Source organism: Corythoichthys intestinalis, chromosome 4 (assembly GCF_030265065.1).
Source record: "Corythoichthys intestinalis isolate RoL2023-P3 chromosome 4, ASM3026506v1, whole genome shotgun sequence".
Classification (NCBI taxonomy): domain Eukaryota; kingdom Metazoa; phylum Chordata; class Actinopteri; order Syngnathiformes; family Syngnathidae; genus Corythoichthys; species Corythoichthys intestinalis.
Genome location: NC_080398.1, coordinates 46,787,968 through 46,804,719, shown reverse-complemented (window position 1 = coordinate 46,804,719; position 16,752 = coordinate 46,787,968). Strand labels below are relative to the sequence as shown.

General features: G+C 39.2%; 1 protein-coding gene across 2 annotated transcripts in view; it reads left to right on the top strand.

Moving 5' to 3' along the window:
* osbpl3b (oxysterol binding protein-like 3b) overlaps positions 1-16,752 on the top strand; it is an 86,708-nt gene that overhangs the window by 40,469 nt on the left and 29,487 nt on the right. For both annotated transcript variants that reach the window (XM_057834291.1, XM_057834290.1), the window contains exons 3-11: positions 669-785; positions 2,249-2,302; positions 2,464-2,577; positions 2,765-2,929; positions 3,070-3,193; positions 6,708-6,811; positions 7,101-7,193; positions 7,266-7,422; positions 16,562-16,692. In XM_057834291.1, the coding sequence (XP_057690274.1) occupies positions 669-785; positions 2,249-2,302; positions 2,464-2,577; positions 2,765-2,929; positions 3,070-3,193; positions 6,708-6,811; positions 7,101-7,193; positions 7,266-7,422; positions 16,562-16,692 (1,059 nt within the window). The remainder of the gene's footprint in view (positions 1-668; positions 786-2,248; positions 2,303-2,463; positions 2,578-2,764; positions 2,930-3,069; positions 3,194-6,707; positions 6,812-7,100; positions 7,194-7,265; positions 7,423-16,561; positions 16,693-16,752) is intronic.

Sequence of the window (16,752 nt, the reverse complement as noted above, 5' to 3'; positions counted from 1 at the left end):
TATTCCTTGAATGATATTGAAATTTTCCATCAAATCCAATCTACCGCTCATGCATCTACAAATGACTGAGGCTATTGTGGTTGTTGTTCCAAGCAGCGTATCGTTAATTTTTCATGAGCCACAAAAGCTTTTCCATTTGTAAATAAAATTGGAAGGTTGTTACTGCTGCACTGGGTCACACTAGCAAGAAAAAGGTTGGTGCTACAGTCCATATACTGTACAAACAATTAATCAGCAATGCTGGTGAAAATTACATGTGTAACATTGCATATTGTCCTGTAATATATGTCACTGCTGACGTGTCCCAAGTGTGTTTTGACCTTGAAAATAAGTGTCCAGACTGTCAGACAGACAGTATGTCCAATGACTCACAGTGTGTCGGTGTCACTGGGGGATGTGACACGCCCACTCATGGGAAGAAAGAACCAAGTCTCTTTGTTTTAATGCTCCTTTAGTGGTTAGGAGGCTTCTTTTAAACAGATTTGCCCTCACCAATCACTTTTTCTCTTTCTGATCATATTTATTTTCAACTCTTTCTCCACTGCAAGTCATTTAATAGGGTTTTTTCAACTAACTAAATAGGCTTCGACAAGAACGTGACTTGTTGCTGATTTTATTGTGTGAAGTGTTATTTCATTTCCGATAAATTGTTTACATTTAACCTGCAGGACAGCTGGGAAATTGTTGAAGGTCTACGTGGTGGCTTTAGCAGTGTCATAGAACCGCAGAAACAGGAAAGCTATGTGCTGAAGAAAAGAAAATGGCCCCTGAAGGGCTGGCATAAGGTATGCCTGATGTTTATCGTTCCCTTTGCAACATTTACAAGGCTTTTTGATCGACCATATCAATTATCAAGTTGAGGGAATTTATGCATGAATTGAGTTGTTCGAGTGTCATTGTTATTGTAACGCTTGTTATAGATGACACCTGATGTGTTATTCTTTTCAAAAGCCAAATTTTCCTCTTGGATACATCCTTACGTGTTTCGAATTTAAACAAATCTGAAAACATGACTGCATTTTTTTTAAAGGTTCTCAATGAATAAAGCTGAGTTGAGTATATAAAGGATGAAGCCAGGCAAGCATAAGTACATGAAGAACTGTTTTCATATTGACACGTTTTAGTAATTCAATTTTCTTCAATCTCTGACGACATCTTTTTAGCAATTTAATCCAAAAAGACATAAACTAAGATGACTGTCAAAAACAACAGTCCTTTACTGTTGTTGCTTCATGTCTGCAGCAATTTTAATGCAGTCAGTTACGGTAACTTTGAAGTAATTCCAGCAGACAGCGGGTGAACTTTAATTCATTTGACGCTGTCATTGGTGTCACCGTGCATTTACACACGGATTGAAGGTTAACACGCTATCTTACACCTAATGAAAAATTATCATTATATGCAAATAATGAATCTTGAATCCTGAATTTACATTTAACTCTTTCAGTGCCATTGATGATGATAGACATCCAATCATTTGGCATCCTATAATCCTTCTGCTGTGAAAATGAGTTTATCACTTGTTTATCACTAGTAGGCATTCAAACCATTTCAATGGGATTGGCGGCGAATGAACAAATGTTCCCACTCAACCCTCCCACCTCAAATGGATTGGACATCTAGCGCCATCAGTGGCAATTAATGAGTTATATATAGTCAAATGTTTTCGGGCTGTGGGACGAACTACTTGAATTATAATGTAATCTTATGGGAAAATCCTGCTCGACATATGACCATTTCGACTTACAAACAAGTTCCTGGAACGAATTAACTTCATATGTAGAGGTACCACTGTACTTAAGGCTTTTGGATGTATGTTTTATAAATCTAACTAAATTCAGCCATCAAGGGGTTGAGTATTTACTGTTCTCATACTGTATACTTTTTGTGACATTTGATTGTGTGAGATTTTTCTAATGTCATGAGCCTTGGCCTAACAAGGGTGTTGAAACATTACTGTATGTCATCAAAAATTCCCCCCATTGAGGAGTCGCATGTCACATGTCGATGCCCCGCATGCGAGTCTTCCTCTCGGATGCATTAGCTGATAGCCTGCTGGTTAGTAGGACTATATACAGTATGTTTAGTATTGATATTTTGTCTTAGTGCGTTTCAATAGTTACTTGTGCAATAAGAGCTTCAGCACCAACAGCTACTCTTTCAATGAGTCATTTTTGAGAAACTGAATGGGGGGGAAATAGTTAAGATGCTCAATGTATTTTTTTTTTTTTTTTTTCATTCTTCTTAGAGATACTTTTCCCTGGACAAGGGCATCCTGAAGTATGGCAAGAGCAATGCTGATGTGAGTGCTTACTGGCTACAAATGATACGACCTTGCATGTTTACAGCATGTGGTCTACCATTCTCCTCTTGTACCTACTGGACCGACAACCAGCAATTAATTTATTATGGGTTTTAAATTTATGATCCACTGTGTTCATAAAATAATGTGTTGACTTGCAGATTGAGAAGGGGAAGCTTCATGGCTGCATTGATGTGGGGCTCTCCGTTATGGCCATTAAGAAGAAAGCCAAGTGTATCGATCTTGATGCTGAGGAGAACATCTATCACCTGAAGGTAAACCAGAAGGCTAGTCAACAACTTCCCCCCACTGATGTCTGTGAAATGTGGCCTGAAAAAAATAATATGCAGCATCCCCATTATTTTCCTTGGAGGTAACCATGTAGATGCTTAAATGATTGTAAGGTGACCTTGTGTGCAACATGGTATTGTTTGCGACTGTCACCTCATTGTCCTTGTGCAGATCAAGTCACAGGAGCTGTTTGATGAATGGGTGTCCAAGCTACGTCACCACCGGGTCTATCGGCAAAATGAGATTGCCATGTGTCACAATGAGAAGTCCTTCCACTTCCCCCACTACCCCTCCCCCACATCCCCCAGCTTTGCTGACAGCGCTCCAATTAGAAAGGTATATCTACCTGAATGAATACCAATGGCTGTTGCCAAACATTGTTTTAATTCTGCTTATATCTGTCATTTCCATGTTTAACTTAAAATGTAATATTTTTAAAATGGATAGTCATGGCTTTGGTGTGTTTCTTCGTACAGTGCGTGCCTTTACGTCGGCAGTCCACAGTGCATTCGGCAGGAACTTTGTCTTTCAGCTGCAACAGTCAAGCCAAGGTAACAGCCTGGCTGCAGTCGTCCGACGAAATGGATAAGTGCTCCAAAGGTGAACACGCACAGCTGCTCATTGGCAAACTTATCACGCCTCACCCATCCCAAAGCATATTTTAAACATATCTGATGTCATTCTCCATTATTAAAAGTGTGCTTCTTCAAATAGCCCCTATTATCTGATCAAGTTTGCGATAAAATCTTGCTTTATAGTTTTTTAACCACTTTCTTTTTCCAGAGGACAACTTGTCTCTTATCACATTCATTTTGAAACGCCTGTTTTTTCTTTCTAACGACTTCTTCAAGGAGTAATCAAAGGATTCCTATCAAGTATTTATCAATCTGTTTCATTGCCAGATAGACTTTTGTAAGAACAGTACGTTTTCTTGGAGCTAATTGAAATACAATATGAAATAGGGCTGAACGAGATTGGAAAAAGCCTACACTTTTGGGAGGTGTGCTATAGAGGTAGATTTGTGTCTTTATTATTCAATCAAAAAAGGTGGTTCAATCAAACAAATACTGTAGTTTCTTCAATCAAATTTGAATGCAAAAATTAACTTGAGACTCGAAAAAATGCATTTGAAAACTATTTTTCTTTGATTGAATTTTTTTTTTTTGATTGAAGTTTTTTTTTTTTTAATTCAAACAACATTTTTGATTGACGTAATGTTGTTTTGAGTTTGGGCCACATTTGGGCCCCAAAAAAGCTTTTCAGAAGAAAATCACTTGAACCAAAAAAAAACATTCAATCATAGAAAAAAAGTTTTTCAGTGCAAAAAAATATTTGAGATGAAAAATTTGCATTTGAACACTTAATTTTTCATTGAAAATGTTTTCTTTGATTAAAGCAATCCTTTTTGTGTTTGGGCCATATTATGGGTAGGACATTTTTGTTTAAATCATTCAATCCCCAAAAAGGTTGCTTCAATCAAAGAAAAGAATTAATAAGCAAAAATAAAATTGCCCTCCCCTAAAAATAATAATTATATATATATATATACATACATACATATACACTCACCGGCCACTTTATTAGGTACACCTGTCCAACTGCTCGTTAACACTTAATTTCTAATCAGCCAATCACATGGCAGCAACTCAGTACATTTAGGCATGTAGACATGGTTTAAGACAATCTCCTGCAGTTCAAACCGAGCATCAGTATGGGGAAGAAAGGTGATTTGAGTGACTTTGAACATGGCATGGTTGTTGGTGCCAGAAGGGCTGGTCTGAGTATTTCAGAAACTGCGGATCTACTGGGATTTTCACGCACGACCATCTCTAGGGTTTACAGAGAATGGTCCGAAAAAGAAAAAATATCCAGTGAGCGGCAGTTCTGTGGGCAGAAATGCCTTGTTGATGCCAGAGGTCAGAGGAGAATGGCCAGACTGGTTCGAGCTGATAGAAAGGCAACAGTGACTTTAATAACCACCCGTTACAACCAAGGTAGGCATAAGAGCATCTCTGAACGCACAGTACATCGAACTTTGAGGCAGATGGGCTACAGCAGCAGAAGACCACGCCGGGCGCCACTCCTTTCAGCTAAGAACAGGAAACTGCTACTGCTACAATTTGCACAACCTCATCGACATTGGACAATAGAAGATTGGAAAAACGTTGCCTGGTCTGATGAGTCTCGATTTCTGCAGCGACATTCAGATGGTAGGGTCAGAATTTCGCGTCAACAACATGAAAGCATGGATCCATCCTGCCTGTATTAACGGTTCAGGCTGGTAGTGGTGGTGTAATGGTGTGGGGAATATTTTCTTGGCACTCTTTGGGCCCCTTGGTACCAATTGAGCATCGTTGGAACACTGCAGCCTACCTGAGTATTGTTGCTGACCATGTCCATCCCTTTATGACCACAATGTACCCAACTTCTGATGGCTACTTTCAGCAGGATAATGCGCCATGTCATAAAGCTGGAATCATTTCAGACTGGTTGAACATGACAATGAGTTCACTGTACTCAAATGGCCTCCACAGTCACCAGATCTCAATCCAATTGAGCATCTTTGGGATGTGGTGGAATGGGAGATTCGCATCATGGATGTGCAGCCAACAAATCTGCACCAACTGTGTGATGCCATCATGTCAATATGGACCAAACTCTCTGAGGAATGCTTCCAGCACCTTGTTGAATCTATGCCACGAAGAATTGAGGCAGTTCTGAAGGCAAAAGGGGGTCCAACCCGTACTCGCATGGTGTGCCTAATAAAGTAGCCGGTGAGTGTGTATATATACATATATATATATATTTTTTTAATATATATATATATATATATACATACATACATACATACATACATACATACATATATATATATATATATGTGTATATATATTGAAAATACTATTTTTATTTCAAATTATTATTTTTTGATTGAAGTGCAAAATGTTTTGAACGCATTTTTTTTTTTTTTTTGACAATCATTTTGACACAAATGTTTGAGCGGCAATTGGCTACACCAATGGCGTATGTCTGAAAAGCTTCAAGAAGCAAGGATAAAGGCCACCACTAGTCAGGCCGGCCCCACCCGTCGGTTCGAGCCCAGTTTGCATTATTTTGCGATATTAAAACTAGAAGAATTTTCATCAGATGACCCGATTAGACTTTGGTTGACTCACTATGACAGTATGTTTTAGAGATGTCCCGATCCGATCACATAATCGAAAATATATTTATGTTTTTCTGCTTCATGCTCGTTCAGCCTCTCACCCTAACCGTTTTTCTTGGTCACGAGTGCAGCTGACATTTGGTACTTAAAGTTAACAATGATTGAAAGGTTTGCAGCCTATATCCGGCCACAGACGCCTCGGTAGCTCTTTGATCAAAGGCAAATATGTGCAAATATGCGTAAAGGTTGTTTGCACAGTCTGAAGTGTTCTGTGGCAACTCATTCATTGTGTAAATGAGAGGCTGTTCTCGGCAGCGTGGGCGTCAAAGCAGAAAAACAAACTTTTTTGCTGTATCGGATCGGCACTGGATGCGATCGGAACATCCCTATTATTCATACAATACCGTTTAATCCATGCAAAGGGGGGTTTATCTGTGAATGTTGAAGATCGGTGGATATAAAAGCGATACAGGAAGCCATGTCTCTGCACAGTTGCTGTTTCTATGAAGAAAAACAAAAGTTGAGATTTAAAAAATTAATTAATAAAATAAACAATCGCACGTCCTGCGATGGGTCTTTTGCGCATGCACACATACAACGACAACGACATATTGTGCAGGCCTAATAATGTATGAGACTACATTACAGTCGCTAAGATGCAATTAAGTTGGGTGCAGTTGTATTGCATCTGTGAGCTTTGCAGAGTTGAGTTTAGATTGAACAGACACAAGATAGATTTTTCTGCTCCAATAGTCTAATTGTCCAATAGTTATATAAATCACAAATCAACAACAGTAGACGTGCATTTTCTTTGGTGGGTGTACACACACTAAACATCTCCAGCTTCTAAAAAGCATGGTGAGTGTTGAATAATATTCTCAGTGGGTAAAGATGTCAAATATGTTCTCGAGAATAATTGTCTTTCACTATTTATCCTCTTCTCTATAGACTTGTCAGTTTGTGAAGCGTACCTCCTTGAGCTAAGCCACCTTCTTCAGAGCATGGAGGTCCTCCATCGTACCTATTCTGCGCCCTCCATCCAGGCTCTTCAGGTGGTTTGTTTAGCATTTATATTGTTTTGAAATAACACTATGTGAGTTAGTTAATCAGTGCGTTTGAAGAACCAGTCGAGTGTTTCTCAAAGTGTAGCCATTTTGGATTGGACGTCTAGCGCCGTTAATATTAGCCCGATGGTGGCCATCAATCATAATTTGCTGCAAACTCTCTTGCTTCTTCTTTTGTTCCATTTTGCCGCTATTTATAGAACTTTTCAAATCTATTTTTATTTGACAACGCTTTTGTTAAAAGGGTTGTATCCATTCAGTGTGTTATGATCGCTAGGCATCCACATTTGACAGCCCTAAGAAGGAAAAGAGGCTTCCGAGGAAGTGGCGCACAAAGAATTACAACAAAGATGTCAAAACAACTCTGCAAGTAAGTTGACAAAAGCTCCCTTTTTAATGTCTTTGGTGAAAATCTGTGAAATAATCTGAGCTTCTCTCGCAGGTTCCAAGCTGCATCTCCGGTTCAGTCCGCCTGCATGCCTCGAACCCCAACCTCTCCACTGCAGCACTTGCCAATGATAAAACCGACCAGGAGTGTTTAGATTCTCCTTTTGATGTGGCCAAGCTGCAGGAGGACTTCTGCCGTGTCGCAAATAACTGTGAGTGGCACATCCTAATAGCCACACTACACGACTCCTTATACTTATGTATATGCCGGAAAAAACCCAGGTGACTTGAAGTTCAGCTCTGAGACCCCCAATTTGACCAAATTTCAAAATTGTCCTATATGCATGCGTGATACATCATTGGAAAGCTTAAAATCTCTATTTTCGGAAAATAAAGTATAATAAAAATAAAATAAAATAATTAAACAGCAAAACCCTAACTGGAGGTGGGAGCACACGAGAGTAGAATTAAAGACGCCATGATTTTAACAAGATATTATCGCGTACTTACCTTGTTTCGATCCAAAAACTCCATGTAGCACGTATCATCGAGTGTCAAGACACAGATGTAAATGGCCACAGCCAGATTTTGGGGGGGATTTTAGTTTATTTTTGGGGGGGGCACAAATGTGTTAATCATCGTAAAGCTTGTTCGCTCAGACTGAAGTGTTCTGTGGCAACTCATTCATTGTGTAAATGAGAGTCTGTTCTCGGCAGCGTGAGCGTCAAAGCAGAAAAAAACAAACTTTTTTGCGGTATTGGATCGGCATTCGGGTGCAATCGGGACATGCCTAGTATTCATACGATACCGTTTAACCCATGCAAGGGGGGTTTATCTGTGAATGTTGAAGATCGGGGGATATAAAAGCGATACAGGAAGCTACTGTATGTCTCTGCACAGTTGCTCTTTTTATGAAGAAAAACAAAAGTTAACATTAATAAATAAATAATTGCACGTTCTGCGATGGGACTTTTGCGCATGCACACATTGTGATGGCAATGTTCAACCGACATATTGTGTTATACATATTGTAAAATTGTCCTAAATGTATGTGTGATACATCATTGGAAAGCTTAAAATCTCTATTTTCTGGGGGGGTTAACTGGAGGGCATTTAAAAAAAATAATAATAATAATAATAATTAAACAGCAAAACCCTAACTGGAGGTGGGAGCAGACGAGAGTAGAATTAAAGACGCCATGATTTTAACAAGATATTATCGCGTACTTACCTTGTTTCGATCCAAAAACTCCATGCAGCATGTATCATCGAGTGTCATTACACAGATGTGAATGGCCACAGCTGGATTTTGAGGGGATTTTATGGGTGAAACATGGTAATATAACAAAGGTCACGATGCAGAAATCGCAGACATCAAGGAGTGATCGAGATTTTCTTTTTCATATATTTACACTTTTAAACTTTTTTTTTTCAATTTTTCTTTGTTTGGATTAATTATTTATCATCTAACATATCGGAAAAAATGCGACAGTAACAAAAAAAAAAAAAAAAAATACAAGTAAGCGATAGTTATGAGGTAGATATCCGTGACTTTTTTACAGACACCATTTTTTTCATAGTGACGTAATTTGTTTAAAAGTTTAAAATATGCGAGTGGATAATTTTTTTAAGTCGTTTATTCAATTAATGATTCTAAGCTAAAAATGACAGACATTTTGAATAATAAATATAATTAATTTCGTTTTTTGGCTGGGTTGAAACAAAAGCAGTTGCGTGACGTCTGTAAACGGGGGTTTCCTGGGAAAAACGGACAAATTAAAAATAGTTCAGCGGCTTAATGTGCCATGGATCTGCTATATATACATTTTGTTCTATCAAACACAACAGTTGTTTTGGCTTAAAATACAGCGGTTTCTTTTAAAGAGGAGTGCAAGAGTAGAAACTGCTTTTTCAGTCTTGTCAGTGTTTTCCGCCATATATTTATTTATATGATCTTGAAATGTTGGTATTCTAGTTGTCTTAAACGTTTATGACAGTGTTTACTACACTTTAATTTTATATAAATGCAAAATCATATTGGATTGCGCACCTCCGCAAACATCGTTTACATGTCGGTTGGCCCTCGTCCTCTAAGCCGCGGCCGTTTGTAACTTTTCTGTTGCCCAAGTATTCCCATAACAGTGATTTCGTTTTCTTCGATGGGGAGTTCGGGAGTTTCACCACCTCCAGCCATCGTGTAGTACAGCTGACTCACTGACACTGAACAACAACCGGTAGGGCAGGGTTGAGCCTTACAGCTGCAAGCAAGGGATTTCTCCATGCATTTTTGGGACATAAAAATAGCTTAGGGACAGTATGACAAAACATTTTTGGCGTTTTGAAACCTTGACGTTTTCATACTACAGTATACCTTGAAACCGGTAATCGGCACATGCCTAATCAAGACTATAGAGGGTAGCTGATTATAAACTGCCCAAATTTCAGAAAATTAAGGACAAAATCCATATATATATTCTGCGCCTGACTTTAAGCCGCAGATGTACATGTCTTATCGCGGGATATTTACATAGACAGATGTTACATTAAAAAAAAAATACTATACGCATTAAAATGCCGAGTTGCTTTGTCCTCATCCATATGCAGCTGCCTGTCACTCAGAAGAGACAAACAGCACAAATCCCACTCGTGTTCTCAGAGACAGTCTGACACTTTAAAAAAAAAAAAAATAGATCTAATAATAAAAAAAAAATAAAAAATGAAAAAAACACAGGTCAGTGCATTTATATAGAAGAAAAGATAAAATACAATTTACCTTGCATTCTGACCTTGAACAGGACGAAGTCTTCAAAAATCCCTGCCGTAGCATCTGATATACTCAGAACTGACCTACTCAGTGTTAGCTGTAGCATAGCAGCTTTGTTGAAGCACACTGTCTCAATCCATCCTCAAAATTAAAACACAAAACCAAAATATCCCGGGCTAGTCTTAAACTGTTATTCTGTAATGGGATCAACCTTCCTAAGCAATAACGTCCAAAAAAAGTCCTCTGAGTGCTGGTTGAAAATCGCTAGCATAGCATCCCCTTGGCGTGGCAAGCAGTGGATATCCATCCTTTTAAAATATAGCATATAGCATCAGATGACCTGTACAGCTATAAAATTCTGCTTTATAGTTTTTGATGAAGTCTAACAAAGCTGGTAGCAAGCTTTTTCAGCGCTAGTATAGCAACCGAGAGCCCTGTCATGGCAAAATTTGGCTATCCATTCTATTATGATTAGGCTTGCCACCCGTCCCTTGAAATATGGAATCGTTCCGTAATTGGGAATTAAAAGTTGCGTTCCGTATCGAACCAATACGGAACGCAGTTTGTTCCGTATTTCACAATTGTCCCATGGGGCGACCCCGCGCGACCCGCGGCACCGGCGTCGGGGAGGGGTTGGGCGGCGGTGCGCCCAGCCTATGCACGTCTATCACACACAAACACATACCTGCGCTCATGAGTGAACACTGAGCCAACAATAATGAACAAAAACGGCAGGAGATATTAAAGACAGCAAGATAGTTATCTGCCTGCCCGCTGCTGTCTGCCCTGCACTGCGCTCCACTTCCAGGTTCGTTGCCTAGTTACCTCGCTCGCTCTGCTCAATGCACCGCCCCGCACGTTTTCAAAACATAGATGTCTCCAAAAGCAGACGCTCAGGAGTCAGGACACCCCACCTCATCCTCAAAAGAGGAAACGTCCCCAAAAAATGGAGTGGCTCGACAGAGTCACTGATGATGATTATAAAGCGAACTGCAAGGCAGGCAGGAAAGTTTTTGCAGTGTCTCACGGAGGTGTAAAACAGCATGCTGCAGGGGACCTCCACAAACGGAGTATAAGATCCCAGAAGAGCCTTCGTCACAATTCTTTGTACCTGAAACATCCCCTGAGCTTGATTTGGTATGTTATTATGCTCTTGTATATGGATAACATATAGGCTATATTTATTCACCTTCATACATTTTGCATTGATAGGAGCATAGCTAGGCTATTTCAGTTGCTACTATGGTTGATTATTTTCAGGAATGTTGATTTTTTTTTTTTAAACATGCATTTATTATCAATCAATATGGAATGGATTTATTTACCCATAAAGAACATCTTATTTTGTTATGCTAACTAATACTCGTCATTTGGAATTATTCCTAATAGATGAACAGCAAATTAGCATTGAATAAATAGTCCTACTGCGAATATATACAATCTATTGATTGATTAATTGTGATACCAAAATTAAAGCAATAATTTGACATCATCGCACGCTTACCTTCTAAATTACTGCAGCTGAGGTGACACAGGTATACCACACAGTAAAACGTGGCCAGAGCTACAATAGTGTTGGCTGTGGACACAGGCTCAATCAGAAGATTTTTATGTGACTCCAAAATGGTGAAGAAAATGACTTGGGGAGAACAAAGCAAGAGACAAGACCTGGGTTCAAAGGCAGTGGGTGATGTGCTCAAGATCTTAAAATAACCCATCCCATTTTCCGTACAGACCGGTGCCTCGAATAAATTGAGCAGGAAGATGTTTCCCCTTGCTGTCCAGTACTTCAGCCCAGAGTCTGAGGTCACCAACAAAATGTTGGACTTCATAGAGAATGCAGACGAGTCAGCTGCTGGAATTGTAGCTCTCCTGCAACATTCCCTTCAGAAATTTGGCTTGTCAATGGATCACCAGACCGGATTCAGTGCTAACAACACAAATGTTAATTACGATATCCATAACTTCGTTTTTACTAACCTGCAGAAAAAAACAAAACAGTCTGCTGCAAGGAAACTGCCATGCCCACATAGTGCACAATACAGTTTTCGCATCTAAAAATACATACATTTCTATGCATTTTAGGAGTTTTGGGGATGCCCCTTTTTTTCGTCCGTAAGGCTTTGGGCGCGACCCTTATTTCTATTTCTGAAAGGTGGCAACCCTAATTATGATATGTCTAGAAAAACATTTAAGTCTAACCAGAACTGGTGGTTGTTTTTTTCTGCAGTGGCAGCAAGTGTCTACTCTTGACAGCAAGTCAGCATGTGCCTGAAATTAACTAGTTCTCTCACAAACAGTGGCTACGGAGCTATCGTTTAGTTAAGGGTTCGTTTGGGGAATAGAATACACACCGAGCGCACGTGGATACCCACGAGAACTCAAGGCAACACTTGCGCTTGTCGTTAGATAGTTTAAGTGGCAACGTCATCATAAATGATAATAATTAAAATGAAAAATAAATAAATAAATGAATAAAATCTAAATTAAGACGTCATCAGTTTTAAAAATTTAAACGACAGAAAGCTTGTAAGTCAAAAAAAAAAAAAAAAAATCCATAAATATGCTGCTTCATTATAAAAGCACCAGCGTACAAATGGAGAGAAAAAAATAGCAGCTTGTCGTCTGAAAAATAGGGTAATTCCACCGTCAGAAATTCATTAGCAAAACCAGGTGGTCTTTCCATTTAGGCTTAAGAGAAACAGCTTAATGCTGTGCCTGGTGAAGGCATTTTAACATTATGAATGAAATCAGCACAAAACAGGCAAGTGAATTTAGTAATGACCTATTACATATTTTTTGAAGAAGAAGATTGGCATGAGGCACAAGAAACAAACTAACAATCCGGAAGTTCAGTCTCGGTCTCTGTCTCGGACTGTCAGAGTGAGGATTCAAAAAAAAAAAGGGAAGTCGCGAGAATATGCCGGGAAGTATGGCAGAGGAAGGAAAGCTTTCACTTACTAAGACAAAGAATCGATGCAGTTAATGCAATGGCAGAGGAAATATTCAAATATACAGTACCTTAACCTTACTTTGTCAAAAAAATATATATATATTTCAAGTTTCTCTGATCTTCTCACAACATTAAATACACTAAAGTAAAGAAAATGCAACAGTGGCTGAGGTCTTAATTGATTGAGAACTTTTGGACTGGAAAAAAAATGGACAACAGAAAATGAAACAGGCAGTATTAGCAATAACCCTATTGGCCTTATTTTATGAGAATTTGGGGATATCATTGGCTCCAAGAACTATTTGTGGCAAATGTGTTGTGTCTTTTGTCAGACCAAAAATCCCCAGCTTTTTGCATTAAACAAAACGTATCAGTCTTTAAAAGATCTAGAGCAGTGGTTCTTAACCTTGTTAAAGGTACCGAATCCCATCAGAAGACATGTGCCGATTACTAGTTTCAAAGTATAACGTAGTATGAAAACGTCAAGGTTTCAAAACCGCAAACATTTTCCGTCATACCGTCCCTACACTATTAGCTATTTTTTATGTCCCAAAAATGCAGGGAGAAATCCCTCGCTTACAGCTGCAAGGCTCAACCCTCTCCCACTGGTTGTTGCTCATTGTCGGTGAGTCACCTGTACTACACGATGGCTGGAGGAGGTGAAACTCCTGAACTTTTTCCCCCATCGAAGAAAACAAAATCGCTGTTATGGGAATACTTCAGCTACAGAAACCGTGATATTTTGGCTTAAAGTCACCGTCAGAATCTCATACTAGCACATGCCTACCCATGAGTTTCACAGGTGCATTCACCGAATCGTTCAGAATTTAATAATAAAGCCATTTTTGTACGAATTTAAAACCGAGCAAGCCTACATTTAAGTGAAAACCGGTTCAAATTTGTTCCAGATTTCAAATTTACTACAAATAATTTTGCATTTTGTTGTTGATTTGACGTCGGTAAATGAAACTCATTTCATTTCACACTGTTCCTTTTTTTTTGTTTTGTTTTCATGTCTACATTCTCATTTTATTGTTGCATCCTTGCATCACATACTATTTTCATGGCGTAAAACGAAACATTTTTTTAAAATTATCTATGTAGTTCACATTGTCTGTAGATCTGTTATACTTCCTCATACCAAGTGCCAGTCAACCTTCCACTGAGCAAATAGATTTCTCCTCCCATTAGATCAGGGGTAGGCAAACCGGTCCTCGAGGGCCGCAGTGGGTCCTGGTCTTTGTTCCAACTTATTCAGCACAGACAGTTTAGCCAATGAGGTATCAGTGGAAAATAGAAGCACCTGACTGCAATCTACTGATTGCACTTGTAAGAAACCGGATTAGTGAAAGGCTGTCCTTATGATGGGTATGAACAAAAACCCGCACCCACTGCGGCCCTTTGTGGAATAGTTTGCCCACCCCTGCATTAGATAGAGAGCTAGCAGTTGAAAGAAATGGAATAAAGCCTGTAATTTCAGGTCAAACTAGTCCAAAACTTGGTCTAAAATGCCACTTTGCCTAGATCAGTGGTTCTTAACCTGGGTTCAATCAAACCCCAGGGGTTCGGTGAGTAAGTCTAAGGGGTCCGGCAAAGGTAAAGAAACGCAGAGCCCTATTTTCGTACGCTGATTAAAACTAGGCAAAGTGGCTTTTTAGACCAGGTTTTGGACTGGTTTGCTCCCAATTTACAGGCTTAATCCATTTCTTTTAACTGCTAGTCCTCGATCTGATGGGAGGAGGAACTTGTTTGCTCAGTGGAAGGTTGACTCGTACTTGGTATAAGGAATACTACAGACCAATGAGCAGCGTGGTCTCAAATTTTGACCTGTTTATAAAACATGCTGTCAAAATGAGAAGAATTTTGAACGGGAATTTGCTAAATTATTAGCCTGCTAGCTTAGATGTATCTGTTTTGAATTTGAAAAAAAAAAAGCTTTATTATTTAATTCCTAAGGGTTCGGTGAATCCACATGTGAAATTTGTGGGGTTCAGTACCTTTAGCCAGGTTAAGAACCACTGGCCTAGATTTAATCAGCATACAAATTAGGGCTCTGTGTTTCTTAACCTTCACCTAACCACTGAGGCTTACTCACCAACAGTGTTGTCACAGATTACTTGAAAAAGTAATTTAATTACTGATTACTGATTATGCTTCAAAAAGTAATCTAATTACTTTACTGACAACTTTATTATCAAAGTGACTAAGTTACTTTAAAATTAATTTATAAGCTACTTTTTCTAATTTTTCCCCCTTTGCTGCCTCAACATAAGAATGACAACAGAAAAATGTCATCGCATGTAATTGACTTTCCGATAATTGAATTCAAAGGGAAAGATCAGAATTTTTCACATGAGGCTTAATCTTCGAGTTAGCAGAGGTTTAATTATTCCATGGAGTTGATTCCCAACACCATTGCCTCACGCTAGCTTAGCCACTACAGAGCCCCTGAAACTAACAAATAACTGACAAACTGCATGGAATTTGTTGAAATCAACTCCACCGAATAATTAAACCCAGCTAACTCGAAGATTAAGCCTAATGCCAAAAATTCTGAATTTCGGGTTAGGGTTAACAGCATATCAGTGTCAAAACAAAACAAAGTAAATTGACTGCACAATAATCAACAACACACAAATGAATTGCACAGTGCAATAAACACAAAGGTCAGGGCAGGCGCAGATGCGCGCGCACAACCCGGAAGTACACTGTACACATACGCAATTTGACCACAAAACGTGGCGGTAACTAAGCACATTACACTCAATCAAACTTATAACACATCCGAAAGATGCTAAACGAACACGTCACCTCACGTCATAAATGTGCAACACGAATCATTCCATCATCTACCGCTTAATCCAGATGTAAAAAATGGTCGCCGACTTCGCGAGGAGTAGCGGGAGAGACGACTACCCACCGTTGCAACGGCAAAGCTACGAAACGCATGTAGCGGAGCGACGACTACCCACCGCTGCTACGGCAAAGCTACGAAACGCATGTACCGGCTTCAACCTATCGCTGGAACCCTCCAGAATGAAGGAAAAATACTCACGTTCATTAATGGACGCATATTCTCCATTCTAAGTGCAGCCTATATTTGAAGAATTTTTTTTCCTCAAATTTGGTGGATGTCACTTGTAGTTAGGTCCCCCTTGAAAATTATGTTATATACATAACAAAATGGTATGTTTACCACTGATGCAAATATTTATTGTTATTAATGACTTTACTTCTGTGGTATCATAGATTAGTGATGGATTATACAACACGTTCTGACTACAAATTCAACCCTAAACTGAGGCCTCACAAATGCATAAAACGAATTCTGTGTGCTTTGTCGGGTTTATGAAGCAATGAATGTTATGGATTCAGCACATTGTTATGTCTGGCATCATGGTACAAAGGGATGTGGCTCTCTCTTGCTGTTAAATCAATCATCATATGTTTTCCCTAGCTGCTACTAAGTGAAAAGTTTCAGTTCGCACTTTCAGCAAATATTTGAGTAATTAGAAAAGTGCTTCCTTTGGGGGTAATTATTCTTTTGTCAGACTAGCACTCATGCTAAGATTTTGTTGTTGTGAAAAAGGCTTCCAAATTGCAATCACAGCTTGCGTTGTTCCCCTCTCTTCAGTGCACACCACCATGAAGTCAGCCCTGAGTTCACTAACGTCAGAGAAGGAGCGATTAAAGCAATGTATGGACCAAGACTCCTGTCCCCCCACTTCCCCGCAGGTGGTGGGTTTGAAGAATGCGCTGACAACGGTACGTGAGCTCTGTTTCGCCAGAAACATTTTACACTCCTCTCAAGTCTCATTGAGGGTT